General features: G+C 41.0%; 2 protein-coding genes across 2 annotated transcripts in view; both read right to left on the reverse strand.

The window, feature by feature from the left end:
* LOC106743837 (neural-cadherin-like) overlaps window positions 1-8,985 on the reverse strand; it is a 156,296-nt gene extending 147,311 nt beyond the window's left edge. The window contains exons 1-2 of the mRNA XM_014618053.1: window positions 8,214-8,985; window positions 5,179-5,369 (exon numbers count right to left, since the gene is read on the reverse strand). Coding sequence (XP_014473539.1) covers window positions 5,179-5,369; window positions 8,214-8,282 — 260 coding nt within the window. The 5' untranslated portion in view covers window positions 8,283-8,985. The remainder of the gene's footprint in view (window positions 1-5,178; window positions 5,370-8,213) is intronic.
* Window positions 2,730-19,636, reverse strand: part of LOC106743838 (neural-cadherin-like) — a 58,213-nt gene continuing 41,306 nt past the window's right edge. Inside the window, 10 exon segments of the mRNA XM_014618055.1 lie at window positions 2,730-3,083; window positions 3,086-3,307; window positions 10,755-10,946; window positions 11,711-11,857; window positions 12,962-13,557; window positions 14,597-14,873; window positions 15,068-15,287; window positions 16,001-16,247; window positions 17,868-18,059; window positions 19,277-19,327. Of these exon segments, the coding sequence (XP_014473541.1) occupies window positions 3,027-3,083; window positions 3,086-3,307; window positions 10,755-10,946; window positions 11,711-11,857; window positions 12,962-13,557; window positions 14,597-14,873; window positions 15,068-15,287; window positions 16,001-16,247; window positions 17,868-18,059; window positions 19,277-19,327 (2,201 nt within the window). The 3' untranslated portion in view covers window positions 2,730-3,026.

The following is a 19,636-nucleotide window of genomic DNA, read 5'->3' on the forward strand; positions in this document are numbered from 1 at the left end:
TATATATATATATATATATATATATATATATATATATAATATATATATAATCGCTATATATATTGGGTCGCAGCGCAAAAAACAAACACGTTACTTAAAACACCCATCGCTTGTTAATGTTGCGACTTTACACTATATGGCGCGAATTAATGTTTAATGCGTTTCTTGCCAGGCCGCGAATTCCCGACGAGAAAAGCGATTATCGGCGGATGGATACTAAAGTATGTGCATATGTATATGTATATATACATATATATATATACACACACACGTATATATATATACATATATATATACACACACACACACACACATATACTTGATGACACCCTTGCGTTTAGACTCGTGTGCGTGGCGCGACGTTGATGAGGGAAGTTCGCGGAAAATGGCGAACTAGCGCGAATAATGAAACGTTTTGCTGCATCCCTTTCCGGCTGCCATTAAAGGAGAATCCTAACGAGTAAACTCTCCAGTTGCCGGAATTAATCCTCTAAAATGTTACTAAAACGTCGCTAACGTGGCTCGGTATGTGGAATTTGCGGTATCCGCGAGAAGTTCGCTCGAACGTATAAAATCGGCGAAGTATGGCTTAATAATGCGCGTGTAACGTAATAATAATAATTATTGTGCTGATTAATCAATTCCGTGCCATAAGAATTCGCACGTAGATACGTAGCTTTGAGATCGAAAGGCATATTTTGAGGTGATGCGTTCCGACTCGCCAAGTTGGAGTAACGCTTAATAATTAAAAGCAACAATTGAACGGCAGTGGAAACGCAATCATACACGAGGGTGAAATAATTTCGTTGTGTGTCGCGTGCGTACCCGTGTTTCACCGATGAATTTGAAACAGGCTATCGCTTTGTTCGCAATATAGCGAATTATACATCGGTATTGTTCCTCTGATAAAGTGTTCGCGAAGAAGCAAATTGGGCGCGTGTTTGGGCCAGATAAGCCACCGGAACGTTTGCGTGACGCGGAGGAGAGGGTCGTATATCGAATTTACAATAAAATGTATTATCTCGCGTCGACAGCACGTGGCACTGGCATCTGGCACCTCTCGTGCAGCGTATACGTTATATAATTAGCCAATCCGTTCTCGCCGGAAGTCCATATGTCTCCGCGAAACCGCCGTTAAAAGCGGTACGTCAAGCGCAAACCTCGCCGTTATTAACGCTTTTTTCAACGCGGCTTTTGCTATCCGAAAAAGGTGCGTTCGCGCCGGCTACGTTATATTTTTCGCCGATACACCGATCCGCACAATTCACGCGCGATTCATGACGCGATCCATTCGTGATATTTTTCACAAGGTCGCAAATCACGATTTCCGCTTTTGTACGTTCTCTACAACTTTATCGAAGTGCTAACGATGATGCGAGTTTATTTGAAAAATTCGTTTTGAAAGTTATGACGTTCGTCATTGTGCAGCTCGTAATCAACTCAAAACATTTCCTTGGTAGTTTTTCGAATGTTACCGTTGAAATACCGTTGAAATCTCACGCTCATTGTGATCAATTAAATACAACGACAAATAGTCCGTTAATACCGTTAATACAATCGACATCTCGACGTGATACGATTTATAAAACTATTGCATCAGCTGCGAGCGTGAATTAATAGTGATCTCTGCGGAACAATGAGCAACACGAACAATTAATATTTAATGAAATAATAGCAGCGCGCGACGTTCTCTCTCTCTCTCTTCCTACCTTTGTCAATTACCGTGCAACAATAGGACACGCGCTTTGTTCGGAAAATTGCGCTTTAGTGATAAATGCACCGAGACGGATACTCGACGCGGCTCTTCTCACCAGCTCTTGCACCGTTTCTTATATCCGCGCGAATTACGGGTCACGATCCGCGGATGAAAGGCGACCTTTGGCCGCGCCGTTTATTCAATTTAGCGCACGTACACGCGAAAGAGAGAGAAAGAGAGAGGCGTCTTCTTGTTACCGGTCGTTATCGCGACAAAAAGAAATTAAATCTCGCTGTGAAATCGATTAGAGTCCTCTCGAAAGACTGAAAATGGTTTTGTGTCTGCGCGTTGAGATGCAGCAAAAAGTTTCGAGGACGTAATCGGCTCGGCGGTGTCGACATAAGCGCGCGGTTTCCGCGTCCGCAGTTAAGTCGAAAAAAATGAAACGCCGGCAATACACGAAACTAACAAGAGCCGCGTTTCACGAACAGTCACGCACACACCGAGGAAAACGTGCGCCGCACCTACGAGTGTGTGCATGTCTGGTCCGTGTGAATGCGTCTCTCGCGTTCGTCGAATACGAGAGACGCATTTTTGCCCGAACGAGAGCGGACGTGATCTGAAGCGATGGTTCCCGTACGGTATTTCGAAAAACATCTGGGATTTTTGCAAGTAACTGTATTTTAGTTATCTTTGAAATCTCAATACGACGTTTTACATATCACCGATGGCGCGTAGTAAAAATTGATATAAAACATTTGTATTTTTACATATGAAACGTTCCGGAAATGATTTTTCCTCTTTTAAATCTTACACTAGCAATTCACAGTTGCGCAAAGAAACGATGACTACTGGCTTCTGCTACGAGTTCATTCTAACTGAAATTATATATTCATCTGTTAAACGATTTAAATTTTCATCTTAATCATACGAGACTGTCTGATCGAAAGTACTTTGATATTCCAGTTTCTTTTACGCTGTCTCGTTAATTGACAACTCCTTGGAATTCTCCTTCTATCCACTAAGAACCATCGCTCCAATGTCCACGTCCTACGCCAAAGGTTCCCCAGTACCCCATCACGTGCAGATGTACCCCATGTATGCCTACATATTTCGATCATATTTCCCGCGACCGATCCTATATGCGTACGCAATAAGTGTGCCTGCGCGTGTAAATGTGAGCGAGCGAGCGAGCGAGCGGACGCGCGCGCACACGCGCGCGTCGCCTCTGCGAGTGGTGGTATATGCTGTGTGTGTGTATGTGTGTCCGTGTGGCTGAGTGTCTGAGTGTATTTAGATGCGTGTAATGTGGATTCGTACACAATATCAATTAACGTGCACAAGAACAATACTGCCACGAGATTGCGTGCAGGGCGGGTTCGTGCAGAGAGCCGCACGGAGCATTGACAGTGTGACAGACCTGGCTTTAACAGACACAACTTTAGCCCCGACGGCCATGTTCTCTTTAATGTAGATCGGGCCATACACTACGTGGTCCCATACGGGCGGATTATTCGCACGGTCCACAACGTCAATCTGAACCTCCACCGTTCGCGACAAGGGCGGGAAGCCCTTGTCTTGGGCCATCGCTTCCAGCTTGTACGTCTCGCGCTACGGCCAGACCGCGTGTATAACAAACGGGAACAAAAAACAACGGCGTTAGTGTCAAGGCGCCAAGGTTCTTTGGCAGAGAGAGAGGGAGAGAGAGAGAGAGAGAGAGTGAGTGAGTGAGAGTAATGGTACATGTTGATCCCCGTCGTTCTTTTCGATAGAGAGAGAGAGAGAGAGAAAATGAGAAAGTGAGAGAGAAAAGAAAGAGAGAGAGGATCAGGAGGACTGGTCTCTCTCTCGTATCCGCAACGCCCTGTCTGTCTCGTCTTTTCGCCGCATTACAGCGAACGCCAAAACACCACCAACGCCTGGAACGTGGTACGGCGAGTGTGGTCTCGCATATTATGTGTTTGCGCGCACCCTCTCGCCGATTTGCTCTCTCGGCTGGGGACTATAGCGAAAGTTCGCGCGATAATTGGGTTGCGCGCTGCTCGGGCACGCAGCGGCCAGGTGGCTGAGCGAGCTCTTGTGGGGGCACACTAGCAGTGTGATGGACGACCGACGCTCCGCAACCTGCATTCTGCGCGTGAATATCCGTATCGCGAGAAGGCACCAGGATCTCTCGCTTACATCCCCGTCTAATAAACCTATACGAATGAGCACGATAGAAGCGCCTGTAGGTCACCGCTCCGCTTTCCCGCGTTCGCACAGTTCTAGTTGTTACGTTATATCCGCTACGATCCGCTCGCGGCGATCGCTGCGTCCTGCGAATCTTTGGAGAAGCACGGTTCCTCTGTTGCTCTTCTTCACGCCGGGGAAGAGGTCGGTCTCTTCGGCTTTCGAGTGGAGTAAGTCTCGAGCGCGCTGACACTCGTGAGAATCTCACGAACTATCACTAGTGCTCTGTAGGCTAAGAGATACATCGTTTAGTGCAAATTATCTCATGCATCGCGTTAAATATTTGGGTAATACGAGATGATAGATTTAAAATAGCGAGCCAAAGAGTTGTCAAAGTACTGATCATCTGAGGCGAGTTTTGAGGTGAAATTTTCATCGTACGACTCTGTTCGTGTTCTTATAAATTCTCAAGAGATTTCGCAAAGTGCTTTCTTTGAGATTGATGGAAGCATTTCAGCGCTCGAAAAGCAATAAAGATAACGCAATGGGCTAAGAGCGCGATTATAGCATTCGATAATGCTGTAGAGCAGTTAGCTCTAAAGCTACAACTACGGTATACGTTAATTTACGATATTCAAGACTTACTCGACTTGCAAGCCGAGAGGCATCGATCATTTTCGAATGATTCTCGCCCGATCGAACACTCGCTGTCTCCAAATATCGTCGAAGAACGATCGCCGCGGCTCGCTACAGTACATATTGGGAAGAGATAGTGGTAGTAGTAGAATAATAGTAATAGTAGTAGTTGTAGTAGTAGTAGTAGGAGAAGGAGAGTGTCCGCCATTCAGCGATCTACCGCGCCGCGCTTAACCATAAGTGCTTCCGCATCCAGAGAAAGAAAGAAAATAGTGTGTGTCCAATGTCTCTGTGTCTAAAGAGATAAATAAACTTAGAGATATACTAAAAAGCCAACACGAAATAAAGAAAACACTTTGTAATAGAAATAGAAAGAGAGAGAGTAAGAGTATAAAATAGAATAAAACACGAAGAGTAAAGGTTGAGGCAAAGACGTAGATAGAGAAGAAAGGGAGGAGGGAAGTAGAGAACATGTGGCATACCGGAAACGGATGAAAGGAATTATTGGGACGGAGGATACTCAGGAGAACGAGTGATCAAGAGAGAAAGAACACAAAAGACAATGTAAGAGTCAGATAAAAAAAAGAGGTCAATAGATAAATAGGAGAGGCAGAGCACTGCATGGCACGGCACGGCATGTCACGTGTCTTGTCTCGGTCATGTCGTGGCATACAAACCTGGCTTTCACCGACGTCACTACAGTACCCACTGTGACATTTTCTTTGATGTGAATGGGGCCGTATACATTCGCATCCCACACAGGTGGTTTATTGTTTCTGTCTACGACGTCTAACTCAACGTCCACGTCTGCGGACAAGACTGGCATCCCTCTGTCGGAGGCCCGTACTCGCAGGCGATAGCTGTCACGCTAGTGGCAAAACATTGGGCCGTCAACTTATAGGACACTGTTTTTCGGGAATTTTGTTGGCGTTTCTTTTTTTGTTTTCGATTTTGTGATTTTTGTTTCCGTTGCGTCACTTTACTTTCTATTCGTTTTCCCGACGCGTCTTTTCCGTCGGAGTTTATGAAAGAGCTAAAGGCGTCACTCGGCGTCGAGCGCGTCCACATGATCACGTGAGAGAGAGAGAGAGAGAGAGAGAGAGAGAGAGAGAGAGAGAGAGANCGAAAGTACCGGTTTTTATGCTTTTTTTCGCGAGCGAAATTAAAATAGAAAGAAGAAGAGAAAGACAAACCAGAGAGATAGACGGAAAGAAAAACAGAGAGATAGGACCGTGCAGTCTCGTAGGTATCCTGGTGGACTTCATCCGTTGCGTGTTATCTCGGTAGTGTGATAGACTCGCTGTCTTCGTTAGCAGACGAATCTATAATTTCCGTAATGTGAGCTTTCTTCGGTTACGTAATGAAGGTGCGCCGTTTACAAGCACAAAATTTACTGCAATGAACTCAAACATGCCGTGAGGTGGACCTTTCGTGAATGAATAGTTGCGACATATAGCGGCGTGGTGATGAAGATGATGATGTGTAGTCTACATCGCCGACCTCTGTTGTTGATTCGCAAGGAAGCGGCAGTAACATCGAAACAAACATGGGCAATTAGTAATCAAATTTATAGGTGGAGGTTGTGAAAAACGTAAGCAAATGTAGACGATGTAGTTGTCGTGATATACTTACCTGCCGAACAAATATATGCTTGCATATTTGAGCTCATTGCTAATACTAATCGCGTTAGTTGTTTGACGCGTGAACAAATGCTTCCGACTATGTGCATTTGCATATTTGATTCGCATCGATTTTGTGCCAATAGAAATGCTCTCGTAACATTGTGTATTAGATATCAGATTGTTAAAATTACCTTTGTGTAACGAAAGCAAAGTGCAAGTACAAGAACGATGCTCGCATCAGATGTATCAGGACTAATAATTGTATTAGATTTATGCTGTCATCCGAGATAACACGAAAGCGGAGGATGTATTAGATGTTTCAGAACTATCATTGCTTTTTTCATTTGTAAATTCCTTGATACGTTTATATTTACTATTAAGAGCGTTGATGCTAATATTTGCTTTAAATTTTAAAGACTGTATTCAAACAATGTCCGTTTGAGATTAATTTAAGAGAGAATAAAATCTGTAATTTACAAGTCGTAAAATTTAATATGTAAATATTCATTTTTGTCGTTTATAATTCAGAAATCAGTGACATCATAAATTCTCATTGAAACACATTATGTTTCGGCGGGATCGAAGAAATCGCATAGTTGTAATAATAATAATTCTGAAGCATCCAGTATAAAGTAACAGCGGGTGAACGATATTTCAAAATAAACCAAATTAAAAAAATTGAGATATAAAAGTTTGTGTATCATGGAAAGTATAATGATCAATTGAATAAGTTCAATTCAATGAAAACGCGATTAATAAGTGAACTTTTAATTTAGAAACCTTAATGTTTAGCCCGTTAATTTTGTATACTTTAATCCTATTCAACCGCTGATCATATAAGGTAATACAATAACATCGCGATTAATGTTAGTAAAAGCGTTGTATCACGATAGTTATTCGACAAAAGAGTCTACAAACGTCGTCCTTCGTTTCCAAGTGAACACTTTTGCGAATGTTTGTTTATAATCGGGATCTTGCTACATCATAATATTTCTAGTAACGAGAACTACGGGCTTCCTGGAACATTAAAAGTAATTATTGAAGCTGTTCCAGTCACGGAACCAGATCCCTATAGAGCATTCGATATCCAACGGACGTTTATCAAATGGATACATGTAAAACAAACGCACGTTTTACTTGCGATTCTGTTAAAAGACACACTGATTTATACTTAAACGAAGCACGGCTACGTGAAGTACTATTAACAGTGCTGTGCTACTAATACAGAGTGAGACATAAGAATATATGTAACGTGATTTCAGCAAGGCGGGTCATGTTTAGTGTAAAATCAAATCAAATCAACCGATATTAATCAACGTAAAGTTAACGTAAAATCTGAATTTAACGCATCGTTATTAAATTTATCGTTTAAAAATTAATCTATTCAAGCTTTTCAATCTGCAAAGTTAATTTTCACGTTGGCGTAATCTTTAAGATCTAATCTCCATAAGAAAATAGGATTTTCTAAATTCTAATAGAATACGGGAGACGTTGAAACTTTCAGTGGTTTTAGTTATTATGATCTACTTGTCAGACGTCCGTCGGATATCCAGCACCACGTGGGAACAGATTGACAGGAGTGTTACCGGCAGTGCGAGATATCGGTAAAGAAAAAACATATTTCGCTTACGGATACATACGAGACTAGGACGAGAGAACGAAAATAGACAGCGCGACAGCACGTGTGTATGTACATAAAAAATACATCGCGTTTGATAGAAAATTTCGAACAGAAACACTCGAGAAGAGACGATTAGATATAGATAGAAAGACTTTTAGAAATTTAGCGATACAAAGATAGAGACAGAGCAGTGTAGAAAGAGAGAGAAAGAGAGCAAGAGAGCAAGATAGATAACGAGAGAGAGAAAGAGAGAAAAGTTGAAAGAGAGTGACGTCTCCGAGTGACAACAATAACAACAACAGAGGCGAAAAATCATCGAAACGATATAATGTTGAATAATCGAACGGAAAGGCGCTCTAGTATTTGCAACGAATATTATACTTTTTTTTTGCGCAGGTATAACAATGCTGTCACATCATAATGTGTCTCGATGCAAGGTGTGAAACACAAGAATATAGATCCTACTTACTGGAAAACAGCCCTTTTTTTTGTCATCATCAAATCCGAAGAAAGTAAATGGTGCAATGAACACAAACATAAACAATAAGAAGTTCAAATTAGTTCCTTTACGAAATCAACCAATGCAGGCATTTTGCATGCAAGCGAGAATGCGTTAAAGAGGCATCAGGAAACGATGATTGAGGAAGAGAAAGATAGAGGGACAAGGATTGATGACTTGAGGGAAGGATTGAGAGATTAAGAGGGGTAGGAGAAAAAAAAAACTATGACGACCCCTCGTCTGATTCGTTTTAACGACACTCAAAAACCGATGGACGTTATTTCTGATCGTCGTGATAATTAATCCGCACGTTTTCGACTTTTCTTTCATTCCGTGATTATTTCCGTTCATATTCATTCGTTTTCTTCCCGTTTTCGTCACGACAGTGGTATGCCGCCCCAATCACAGAAGAAAAAATGTCACACCACGGACAGTTCTCTTACGATCTATGTACATATGTATGCATATATACACATGTCTATACATTGGCATAACGCTCTCGATCAAAAATGCTTTTCGTGTTCTTTTCCTTTTCTTTGTCAGTCACGTCGTGTTACACTGGGAGAGCGGGATGAAAATCGGGAAACATCAAAGAGAAAGTGAAGAGAAATAATTAGTAAAAAGTAAGAAGACGAAAATAAATATAAATGAAATAAATTTGAAAAATACAATAGTCGATAACGCAGGCAAATACGAATAGATAAGGAAACTTAAAGAAAAATAATCAACATAGCAAAATCAGTAAGAGAGATCGGGCAAAAATATTCGAAAAAGTAACTATCGACATAACAGAAAAACACAAAATGCAACACACGAAAAATTCATTGAATTTTTAATAATACGAAAACAAAAGAGATTCTTCAAAACAGGTGTAGAAAAAGAGAAAAAAGAATCAGAAGGAGAGAGAGAGAGAGAGAGAGAGAGAGAGAGAGAGAGAGAGAGAGAGAGAAATAGAGAGCAAGGATGGATGTAGGAGTGAGAGCGAGATCCGTTCCTGTAAAGGAATCAAAAACACATTCATATAAAATATCCAAGCATTGTCAAAAATTGTTTATGTCTGATGCACCACAAAATGCGTAGAGGTTGAAGTACACCGTACGTGGGGCTCAAAAAATGTCGTTCCCACCTGCTCCTGGAAGTTCAAAAAACATCACTTCCCTTTTGAAAAACATTCACAATTAGTAATGTTAGTTGAACAATTAAAGATCATTAGTTTGCTCCGAACGTTTCCCTTTCTTTTGTCATATCTCTTATATATCATCATTTTCATCATTGTCTTTCCTCTCCAATTGCTTTCCCGTTAAATTCTCCAACGCGTAACGTACAAAAATCGTATACATCCTTTTCTTGGCTACTTTTAGAAAAAGTATGAAAAGTGCACACGCTCGCGTTTGGTCGGCCGTGCGCGCGCACGTTCGGGCCGATCCGCACACATTATCTTTTTCTTTCTTTTCTTTTTGTCTTTTTGCAAAATTACACGTCGGCATTTGCAACTCGCCAAATCGATCGAAAATCATGATTAGCATCGCGGCACAAAACGAACGACGAACAAAGGAAATCTAAGTGAAGATAAAAAGAAGGACGGAAACGAAAAGCTATATATACGCGCGCGTGATTTGTTCGACCGCTCATCTATATGTAACTGGACAAAACCGATTCTCGACGAAAAGTGAATGAGAAAAACTGGACAAGAGGTATCAAAGCTTCGTTTGGAATCGTTTAAAAAGGTACTCGCGCCGCGAGTATGTTCTCAATAGAGAGAATGAGAGAGACAGAGAGAGAGTGTTTTGTTGCAAAAATAGCCCGAACGGTCGATCGATTCAGGTACATGAAGCGTTTGAGGAAATCAGGCATAGCTAAGTATTTACCATAGTGAACACATTGTGCATATCAATGGGAATTAAAAAGTTCTATACATGTGCCGTAAAAAGGAAACTCATTTCGTTGCATATTAGTGATGAGAGAAATAATTGCCGACCAAACGTATATTAGTATACAAGTTTATCCGCTCAGCAACAAAACGGATTCGTGTTTAAATATAACGTAATTCAACGCAAACGTACAATATATCGGCAGAAGGTGTACACTCAAGTTTTGTATTTATACGATATCATATATATATATAGATATATATACGTATATATAAATAGATATAGTATACTACGCAACCTACACATTCCTGGGACACGCGACACTTGTTTCGGGACGAGTGCATCCGCAGGATCTCGTATTTAAAGAGATGTCAGCGATTAACACGCAACAGCGTTCAATTTCCGTGACGTTTTTGCTTCGCGGAATATTCACTAATTTATATAATCGCCGTGATTTCCGTCCGGTTTCGAGGTAATATCGAGTGTATCATAATACGTCAAGAGCAAAAAGAAGCCAGCAAGCCGCAAAGAAAAATGCAAGCCTCGCCCACGAAAAAGTGGGAGTGTTCCAGGAAACGATGCTGTCCATACTGCTAAAGAGAGACGATATGTAGATTAGCGATTTTATGGGGATACTTACGTCTAGAGGTTTCTTTAACACGATCCAACCAGACTCTGGTTGAATCTCAAAGTACTCCAGACCCTGGTCATTGTTCGGCGAGCTCAGCGTGTACGTGATCGCGCCATTGTTGTCAGCATCCTCGTCGGATGCCGACACTCTCAGAATGTTCGTGCCGATGCTCGCGTCCTGCTTCACGTTCTCCACGTATCTCTGCGAAAGAAGGACGAAATGCGATTCTTCTTGAAACTCGTACGGTCTCTCGATCCGATGGATCGATATTGTGCCTATATGTTTCGTAAGATATTCAACCGGGCAGTGCGCCTTGCATAAGTTTACATCCGGACTTTGTCAGATTACAAATTAGACGTTAGCGAGCCAAATTACAGGGGATGATAATTGATAATGCGAGACTTTGGCAACCTCCTATTAAAGTTGGTTGATTTTATTCAGAAAGGATATTAATTCGAAACTTCTTGGATATTATGGCTGGCAATTCAAATTCTTTTCAAGCGCTGTTGCTAAGTTTACAAGAATGTGTTTTTCAAGTTTGATGCTAGCCTTGCAACACATCCTATATATCTTGCAATATACATTCCGAGCACAGAAGTGGACCAGAGCCCATAATTTATGAGATTCACCTTATGTTCTTCGTGTTCCTGGTGTACTTCATAAATTATGGGCTTGTTCCACTTGCACTTTGACCTCTTCGCGTATATATTTAATCGATACATGGACAACGGCGCGCACACACGAAAAGTGTGTATATCTTAATTGAGCAAACAACGGAACTAGCCCAAAGTAACTGGAGACATTGCATATATTCTCGAGTTACGTTCGTCGAGGCGTAACACACTAACTAACACCGGTGGTAATTTTGCCACGCTCGATCATACTTCCGGACATCTGCTCCGCGCGTTTCTACCTCGAATAGCCCCCTGAGCGTTTGCCTTTGGGGTCTGGCCGAATATACGCACCTGACGGTCGAACAACGGCGGATTGTCGTTCACGTCGGTTATTTCGACGGTAAACGAGCAAACACCTTCCAGCGAGGGTTCACCCTGATCCGTCGCCTTGACAGTGACAGATACGAATTTTCCATCGTCGCCTTCGCGATCGAACACCTGAAAGTAACACCGCGTCTGTTAGAATGGTTGTCTTCAAACTTTCGCCGAGTCAGAGTAGCTTACAGAAATAATATCAAAAAAACGATAGTAACGAAAGTTCTTTTTCGATGTAATAAAAGTTATCCTCAATATGAGTTGTATCAGTGATAATCGATACGGTGAAATTAACGACTTTACGAGAGTTGTTAAATTTTCAAAGAGTCGCAAAAATATGACATATATTCTGATACTTTACGTTGGCACTTAACTATCAGAAAAGTATGTCTAATGTTCTCTTTCTTTCACCTGCTTAGTGCAACAAGACAGATCTAAAAAATTAAAAATGATAGAAACACATTTGAAAAAGAAAAGAAAAAATAACAGGATATTCTATTGTAAAAAGTGTATAGTTGTATAACGCTAATATCTTATTGTCAGCGATCTGTATGGAGTCATGACACGAACGAATAGTAATTAGGGTGTTAAGTGACCTGCGTGTTTATCGGTCGGTCTGCTCTACGATATGTATAAAAGATGAAATGGCAACATGGTAGAAACTAAGGCTCGAGTGATTGTTACATATTTTCTAATGTTCTCGGAATTATAAATGAACTTTTCATTGCACGAGTCGCTTTATCTTTCCATGTCGATACATTCCGATAAAGCGAATACAATTCTTACGACTCCATTAAAAATGGACTTTATCGACGAGTCGGGCATAAAAACTTTCGCCGAGTTAGGCGAAAAGTTATTAAAGGTAAGCTCTCGTTTATATCTCGCGTAGAAATATTCATATAAAGATATGAGAATCTTCGTATCGAGAATATAAAGGCCACTTTAGACGATTTATAATTCGCGGTGAAATTAAGGGCAGGAGCTTATTTATAATTTTACGTGTCGTGTAAAATACAGAAAACATTTATAGTCACATTGTATATATTTTACATACACGCATCAATAAATAAAAATCTGATCCCTAAAATATCCCTTTATAAATGGAATTCTGCGTCGAATTTTGTTAAATTATAAATCGCTTCAAGTGGGCTCAATATAACGTACCGGATATAAAGCGTTAAAACTACTATTATATTATGTTACTATGAAAATAGTCGGTAAAAGTACCTTGTTAGTCAAGACCTGACCGGTCTCCTCGTCAACGGTGAACTTGGTGCCCTTTTGATTGGGTTGTTGCACGATCGAATACTTGACTTGTCCATTAACACCCTTGTCCTCGTCCGTGGCCTGCACTTTGATGACCGTGCTGCCATTCGGCGCACCTTCCTCCACTTTCGGGTAATACATTCCGCAATCCTTGAAGACCGGTTTGTTATCGTTCACGTCGGTGATGAACACCACGACGACTGCGGTGCTGGTGTGAATGGTGGTGTCGCCATTCGGGCAGCACGCGCCGTCATCCAAGGCGGTGACGTTCAGCTCGTACTTGTCGCGATCCAAAGAGATCTCCTTGCCATGGAGACGGATCACACCGGTGATTTCCTCGATTACGAACTGTCCGGATGTGGTGTTGCCGCCGACGAAGCGGAACCGCACGTTGTCGCCGTCCTTATCGGAGGCGACCACTGTGGTGACCAAAGTGTTCGGTCCGGCGTTCTCGTCGACATTGGGCGTGTAAACCTGCTGCGAGAATTTCGGCTCCTCGTCGTTTTTATTTTTTGTGTATATCCGCACCGTCGCCGTGCCGGTTTTCGACGGCTCGCCTGGAAAGCAAGCTCGTTGTAATTCTCTCGTTTTTATTGTTCTTATTAATGTATATGAAACCATATAATTTTTTATATTTTTTGGAAATATTTTAGTCAACCTATACGACAGGCGTAATTTTTTTTTCTCTCAACTTTCTAAATTAAAAATTAACAATAGCGATAGACCGAATCGCGGCAGGTACGTATAGTTATTTTTAAATAAAAATTCAATCCACCAGATATGAATTACGAATGCAACAATAACGATATTGATTTAAACGTTACGAATCGCATTTGTATTATATTAATCTAAATTATCGAATTGGGAATGTTACGCATACCGGACGATATGTACCCGCGACGTCAAATTTCGCAATATGAAGTGCGCGCATGAACGCGCAATAAATAAAAGCGCACCTGCGTTATTGCCGATTCGACCGCTTTATTTCCAATTAAGCCGCGACTTGTTCGGGAACCCGGTCGCATTTGCGCCGTATATATGCAAATAACACAAATTCCCGTCTACGGATGTGAGCTTTATCCCGTGCGGCGCGAGATGCAGGGATTTGGAGCTCGTTTGAAAACCAAATCCGTGAGATTTAGTTGCTGAGGCTGATCCTTGGCTTGCTGACAGAACGTAAAGGGACGACCGATCTCTGCTTTTCTACGTGACCAAATCTTCGAGTAACACGAGCGCGTCGACTTTAGGGTATCTGAATTCTTAAAGCGGAGAGCGGATATCGAAAAGTCGTAGGCAGTCATCCGCGAATTCGATGCGAGATAAATAATGTTCCGTGAAATAAAATCAAATAAACGCGTTAAAACGTACCGCGAGTCGATTACGATTACGAATGAAGAAAAAAAAATGTATCGAGATTGTTCCATTTGTGCGATGAATAAAATCGTGCATCTCGTTCTCCGATCATTTCACAGTTTGTACGCATATTTCATTATTATCATTTCTTTTTTCTTGTTTTTTTTTAACGATATCGAGTTACGCGTTTTACGTAATCCGTCTGTATGTATTCGATCGTGATTACCTGTTGTCATAGCTTACCCTTGTCCTTAGCAGTGACGATGAATTCGTAGTATGCATTATTGTTGTCCGCATCGAGTTGCTTGTTATTGACAATAATACCGTTGGAGTCTACGCTAAAGTGATCGTCGGACACTAGATATTCTATTTCCGCGTTCACCCCCGAATCAGCGTCGGTTGCCTTGACTCTCAATATATTCGTCCCCAGAGAGACATCCTCGTCGACGTTGTGAGCTTGATAATCCGGCAGCTCGAACTTGGGCGCATTATCGTTCACGTCGGATACTCGGATTGTTAGCTAAAAAAATAAAATTATAATAAGCGCCGAAACGTTGGTTCACGGAAATGACTTGTTAAATTATTACGCTCAACAAGTAACGGGAAAACCGTGCGTTTACGGGGAAACTTGAGTGGTGCCGTATTTTCCGACGAGAAGAGAATTGTTATTCTTCGTCGAGACAACAAAGTTCGCAAACATAAATCCAGTTATACCTCGACCGACGTCGAGAAACCACCGGAGTCCTCCGTCGCTGTCACTATCAGAGAATAAATGTGGGGTTGCCTTAGATCCTCAAAATCCAGTTCTTTCGCAAGTTTCACGATTCCAGAAGTCGGCCCGATGTTGAATGTTCCTGCGGCTCCTTGACCTTGCGCTTTCAGCGTATAGCGTATCTCCCGATCGGCAAACGACTTGGCTTTCACCGATATTATGCTGAAAAGTTTTTAACACGTGACACGTGGCACGAACATCCCCCTCGAACTTGATAGAAATCGGGGAATAAGCAAACGCATGGCGTTGTCGCGTGAAAATAATTTCACCGAATTCAAATCGAATTTCCGAAGGGAGAGTCAACTTAACCCGAAAGACAAGCAATTCCGAAGAGTAAACCGAATCGAAGTCAAACAGTTACGATGTTCAACCGCGAGCAATCCTGTGATAATAATTAATATCGTTAGGCATCGGGTCAACATGCAAATAAAAGTGTATTGGCAGATTCAACACGAAAAAGTAATCGCGAAAAAATAGGCAAATGCGATATTAATTTATTTCATTTGGATCTTGAAGGAACGATAGCTTTTGAGAAAAGACTATTTTGCATAAAACATTAAAATTTTTTTACTCTTTTCTTTGCATTTTTTATTTGTTATTTAGCGTTTTTACGAATAGATTGCCAAAGATCTACGCTTTTTTGACGGAAAAATTTTATATAATTCGTGCGATATCGGAAGAGTGCAGAATCATGAACATTCCGTTTTTTATTTTCTTGTAAGCTTGCCAAAGAAGGTTAAATATCAAAAGCGGTCCGTTCAAAAGAAAAGTTCTTGCAAAGTGTTTTCTCAGAAATTAACATTTTCTTTTAAACAAATACAGACCGGAATCTCCGAAAGGGTTAAGTGGCTATTAGTATGGACTTGCGAACTAACTCGGAGTCTTTCTTCTGGTTTTCCGGTATCTCGGCCTCGTACGCCGTCATATAGAACTGCGGTGCGCGTTTTCCACCGACGATCGATAGTCTCTCCTCAGGAGTCGACTGGAAACGCCTCTCGTCGATACGGCCGTTCTGATCCTCAGCTTTCACGTAAAGGACGTACTCCATATCCAACTGAAAGAGGTCGGTACCTCGAGTACGTACCACCCCCGATCTCTCGTCGACCTCAAAGCGGCCGCCAGCTGCGTGCATAGTAGATAATTAATTAATTAATTGATTAAGAGAACCGTTGGGATGCGTTATATCCGCGAACCTCACCACTAAAGATCTCACGAGAGCTTGACACATCGCGGTGGGAACCCTATCATGATTCCTAGCTTAAGATCGCATCACTAGTTCACGAGGCGAACCTAATAATCGCGAAAGTGAGTTTATAGCTCGCAGCAATACTCGAGACTGTCTACCTATTAAAATTTACGAAGTGTTTCATTATAACCAAATTTCTTTATATTTTTATGTTTTTTTATGTGTACCAGGATTACGAGTATATGTTATACTTGAATTGAAGATAATCGTAACCGAGAGACGTTTTCACACGAATTCAAAAATTCCTGCTAAATCTGCGAACGGTGTATGAGTGCGTAGATTTGTCGAGAATCAAAAGACAATTTTTAATTCAACCGTTTGCAATGTTCGAAACCGCTTTTATTCGTCAGTTTAATGCAACGCGAGTCATCGTATTAATGGCGCCACGCGGAATCGCGGGTACACTTAATATCACGCGCAATAAAAATTGTTTACGACATAGAAACGCGATTGTCACAGCGATGTGTCCGACATAATGGCGTCATTACTATATAAGCCTGTAAATTGCGAAATATGATACTGGAGTCGACGTTGTAATCATCGGCTGCATTTTCGATGAGAACAATGCGCTATTTTACGTCGATGCGCGTGGATTAATAATTTGACTATACACGCGCGATCATTTTGCATGGTTCTACGTACGTTCATATGTACATTAAACTCAACACGTACACACCTATCTCCCATTGTAATTAATGAAACGCTATTGTTCGTATGAACGGAACATTTTCCCGCCAAATGAAAAATTCAACACTACAATCGATCGACATTTCACTTACACAAATGAGGCAATCAGTCTTTCTAATTGGAAGTAATTAAGCATTTGTCACGCTTCTCATATCTCATTTTTCTGCCAATATGAAAATTAATAGCACGATGTGTGTGTGTGCGATAAAGCGATTAATTATTCGCTTTATTGTGCACTGATCATTATTTCAAAAAGGATATCGATACAAAGCACCGATATTATTTCTTCAAAATATGCGCTTTTGCGCCTTTTTAAGCTACTAATTAATTAAATCGGATCATTACGACCAGTTGGTAGCGAGTAATTGGTACGTTTTTGACCAAAATAAAGCCACAGAAAAGTAGAATTTTCCACAAATATTTTTAGTTTTGCAGCTTCGCGTTAAATTCCGGCATTTGAGAAAGTATCAATTACTCGTTAAAGCGGAAATATTGAATTTCGCGAAAAACGAACATCGTGCGGCGAGATGTATCGAAAAATACTGGTCTGCGCTTTTTAACCGCAATACTAAAAACAATTTCGTGCCGATATTTCCGGCTTAAATGAACCGACCGTACCTGTTCGACTGTCTCCACAATTATCAGGTTTCTAGGGAGGATTAAGTGTCCCGCGCGCACATTATGTTTTATCCTTTCACGCGTCGCCATTAATCACATTACTTATCATATTACATATCACCGACGTTACTGCGCAGCGTCAGCGTTAATGCTCGAAATATCGAGTCTCGATTACCCGCGCTATTACATACTTCGATCTCGCACGATGAAGTAATGGATGTTGTGGTCGGTGTCAGGATCCCTTGCCTGAAGGGTGAACACGTGAGTGTTCGGCGGTGCGTTCAGCTGAACGACCGTTTGCATCGGTAGAGGCCGGTTAATGAAATACGGAGGCTCGTCGTTCACATCCTTCATGTTGATGATGACGCGCTGATTGTCGGTATCTATAACATCACATCGATAATCGTGTTTACGTAGCAGCCGCGGGGATCTTAACAATAGGGAACAACGTAGCTGTTGCGATACGCCGCTCGCGCCTTCCTGGATTTTTGAACGGCACTGTCAAGTTCTTCTCGGCCGCTCTTTTCATTTATTTTTTTTTTCTTTTTTTACATAGTGCCTCGAGAGTAACGACTTTGAGATGGATGTGAATTTATGATGGCAAATAATCATGTAGAATTAAATTATACGTATAATTATTTCGTCATATTACATTTCACATAATTACGTCGGAAGAGATTTAATTGTACGAATTCTATATCTCCTCGCGTATCGCTGATATTTAATTACGTTCTTTTCAAAATGTGAGATTCAATTAGAATTTAACGGTATGTCTTTTTGATGCGCGGACATACATCCTTTTTCAATTTTCAATTTCATTCGCGAGTGACGTCCGCAGCGATTTGTTCCGTGTGCTTTAAAATACTACGGAAAGCGTGTAAGCAAGAAAAAGATGCTTTTACAGTGAGATCAGTTTATATGTATGAGAGATATGGAAATGCGATATGAAAAACCTCGCTGAAAAGCATGTTTTAATATGCAATCTATATGTTTGTCATTATACAAATGAACGATACGCTTTGCTACTTACATTGAAATCCTTTGGAAGCCGTTGATGCGAGAAAAGAGAATAATCACAATTAATACATATGCATGAAAACGCTTTTATACCTCGCTAACAAATACGGCAACAAATATTTCATATTTTTAATAAACAAATCGATAATATGTATAGTCAAAGTCGTTTGGAACTTTGAAAACAAAAGAACGATTTTCTTTTATATAATTATTGATTAAAATTAATTTACGTCATGATTAATAAAATATGAAAACGTGCGCGGACGATCGAAAGCGTATATTCGTTTGTTCACAAAAAATTGATTTACAAACGTTGTCACGGGAGTATCAGTTGTCTTCAAATGTTTTTTGTCGTACATATATGTATAATCTCCAATTTCATTGCGAATCTTGTTATTCGATATCGATATCCAAATCCATGTTTATCCCTACGAAAGCGAGAAATTCTACATCCCTTAAATAAAATCCCAAGAATATATAGGATGAATCAGAGAGAAGCGTGACTGTGTAACAGGAAAGAGCCATGAAATGTGCCGATCGAGACTACATATTCCAGGCAATACTTATCGAAATGAAACTGTACCGTCATAGTAAAACGGGCACTTGAAACCGGGTGGATATCGCGCGCACGGATCTTCATATGTGGAGCACCGGCAAATAAAAATTAGTTAAACAATATAATATAAAGACTGTACACTGTTAACTATATATCGTCAAAGTTGGAGGTATACGTTGAAATAAAAACCGTACGTAATTACGAGGGACATTTCGAGATACGTACCACAAATTTAGAGATACTACGCAATAGTACTTTCAAATTTGGAAGTACGTAACGTCGTAGTATCTCCAGACGGGAGATACGTACCTCGAAATGTCCTTCGTAATAATTACGTAGGGCTTTTATTTCAACGTATACCTCCAACTTTGGCGATACATGGTTAAC

This window comes from Dinoponera quadriceps, unplaced genomic scaffold (genome assembly GCF_001313825.1).
Source record: "Dinoponera quadriceps isolate SergipeBrazil2010 unplaced genomic scaffold, ASM131382v1 scaffold1153, whole genome shotgun sequence".
Lineage (NCBI taxonomy): Eukaryota > Metazoa > Arthropoda > Insecta > Hymenoptera > Formicidae > Dinoponera > Dinoponera quadriceps.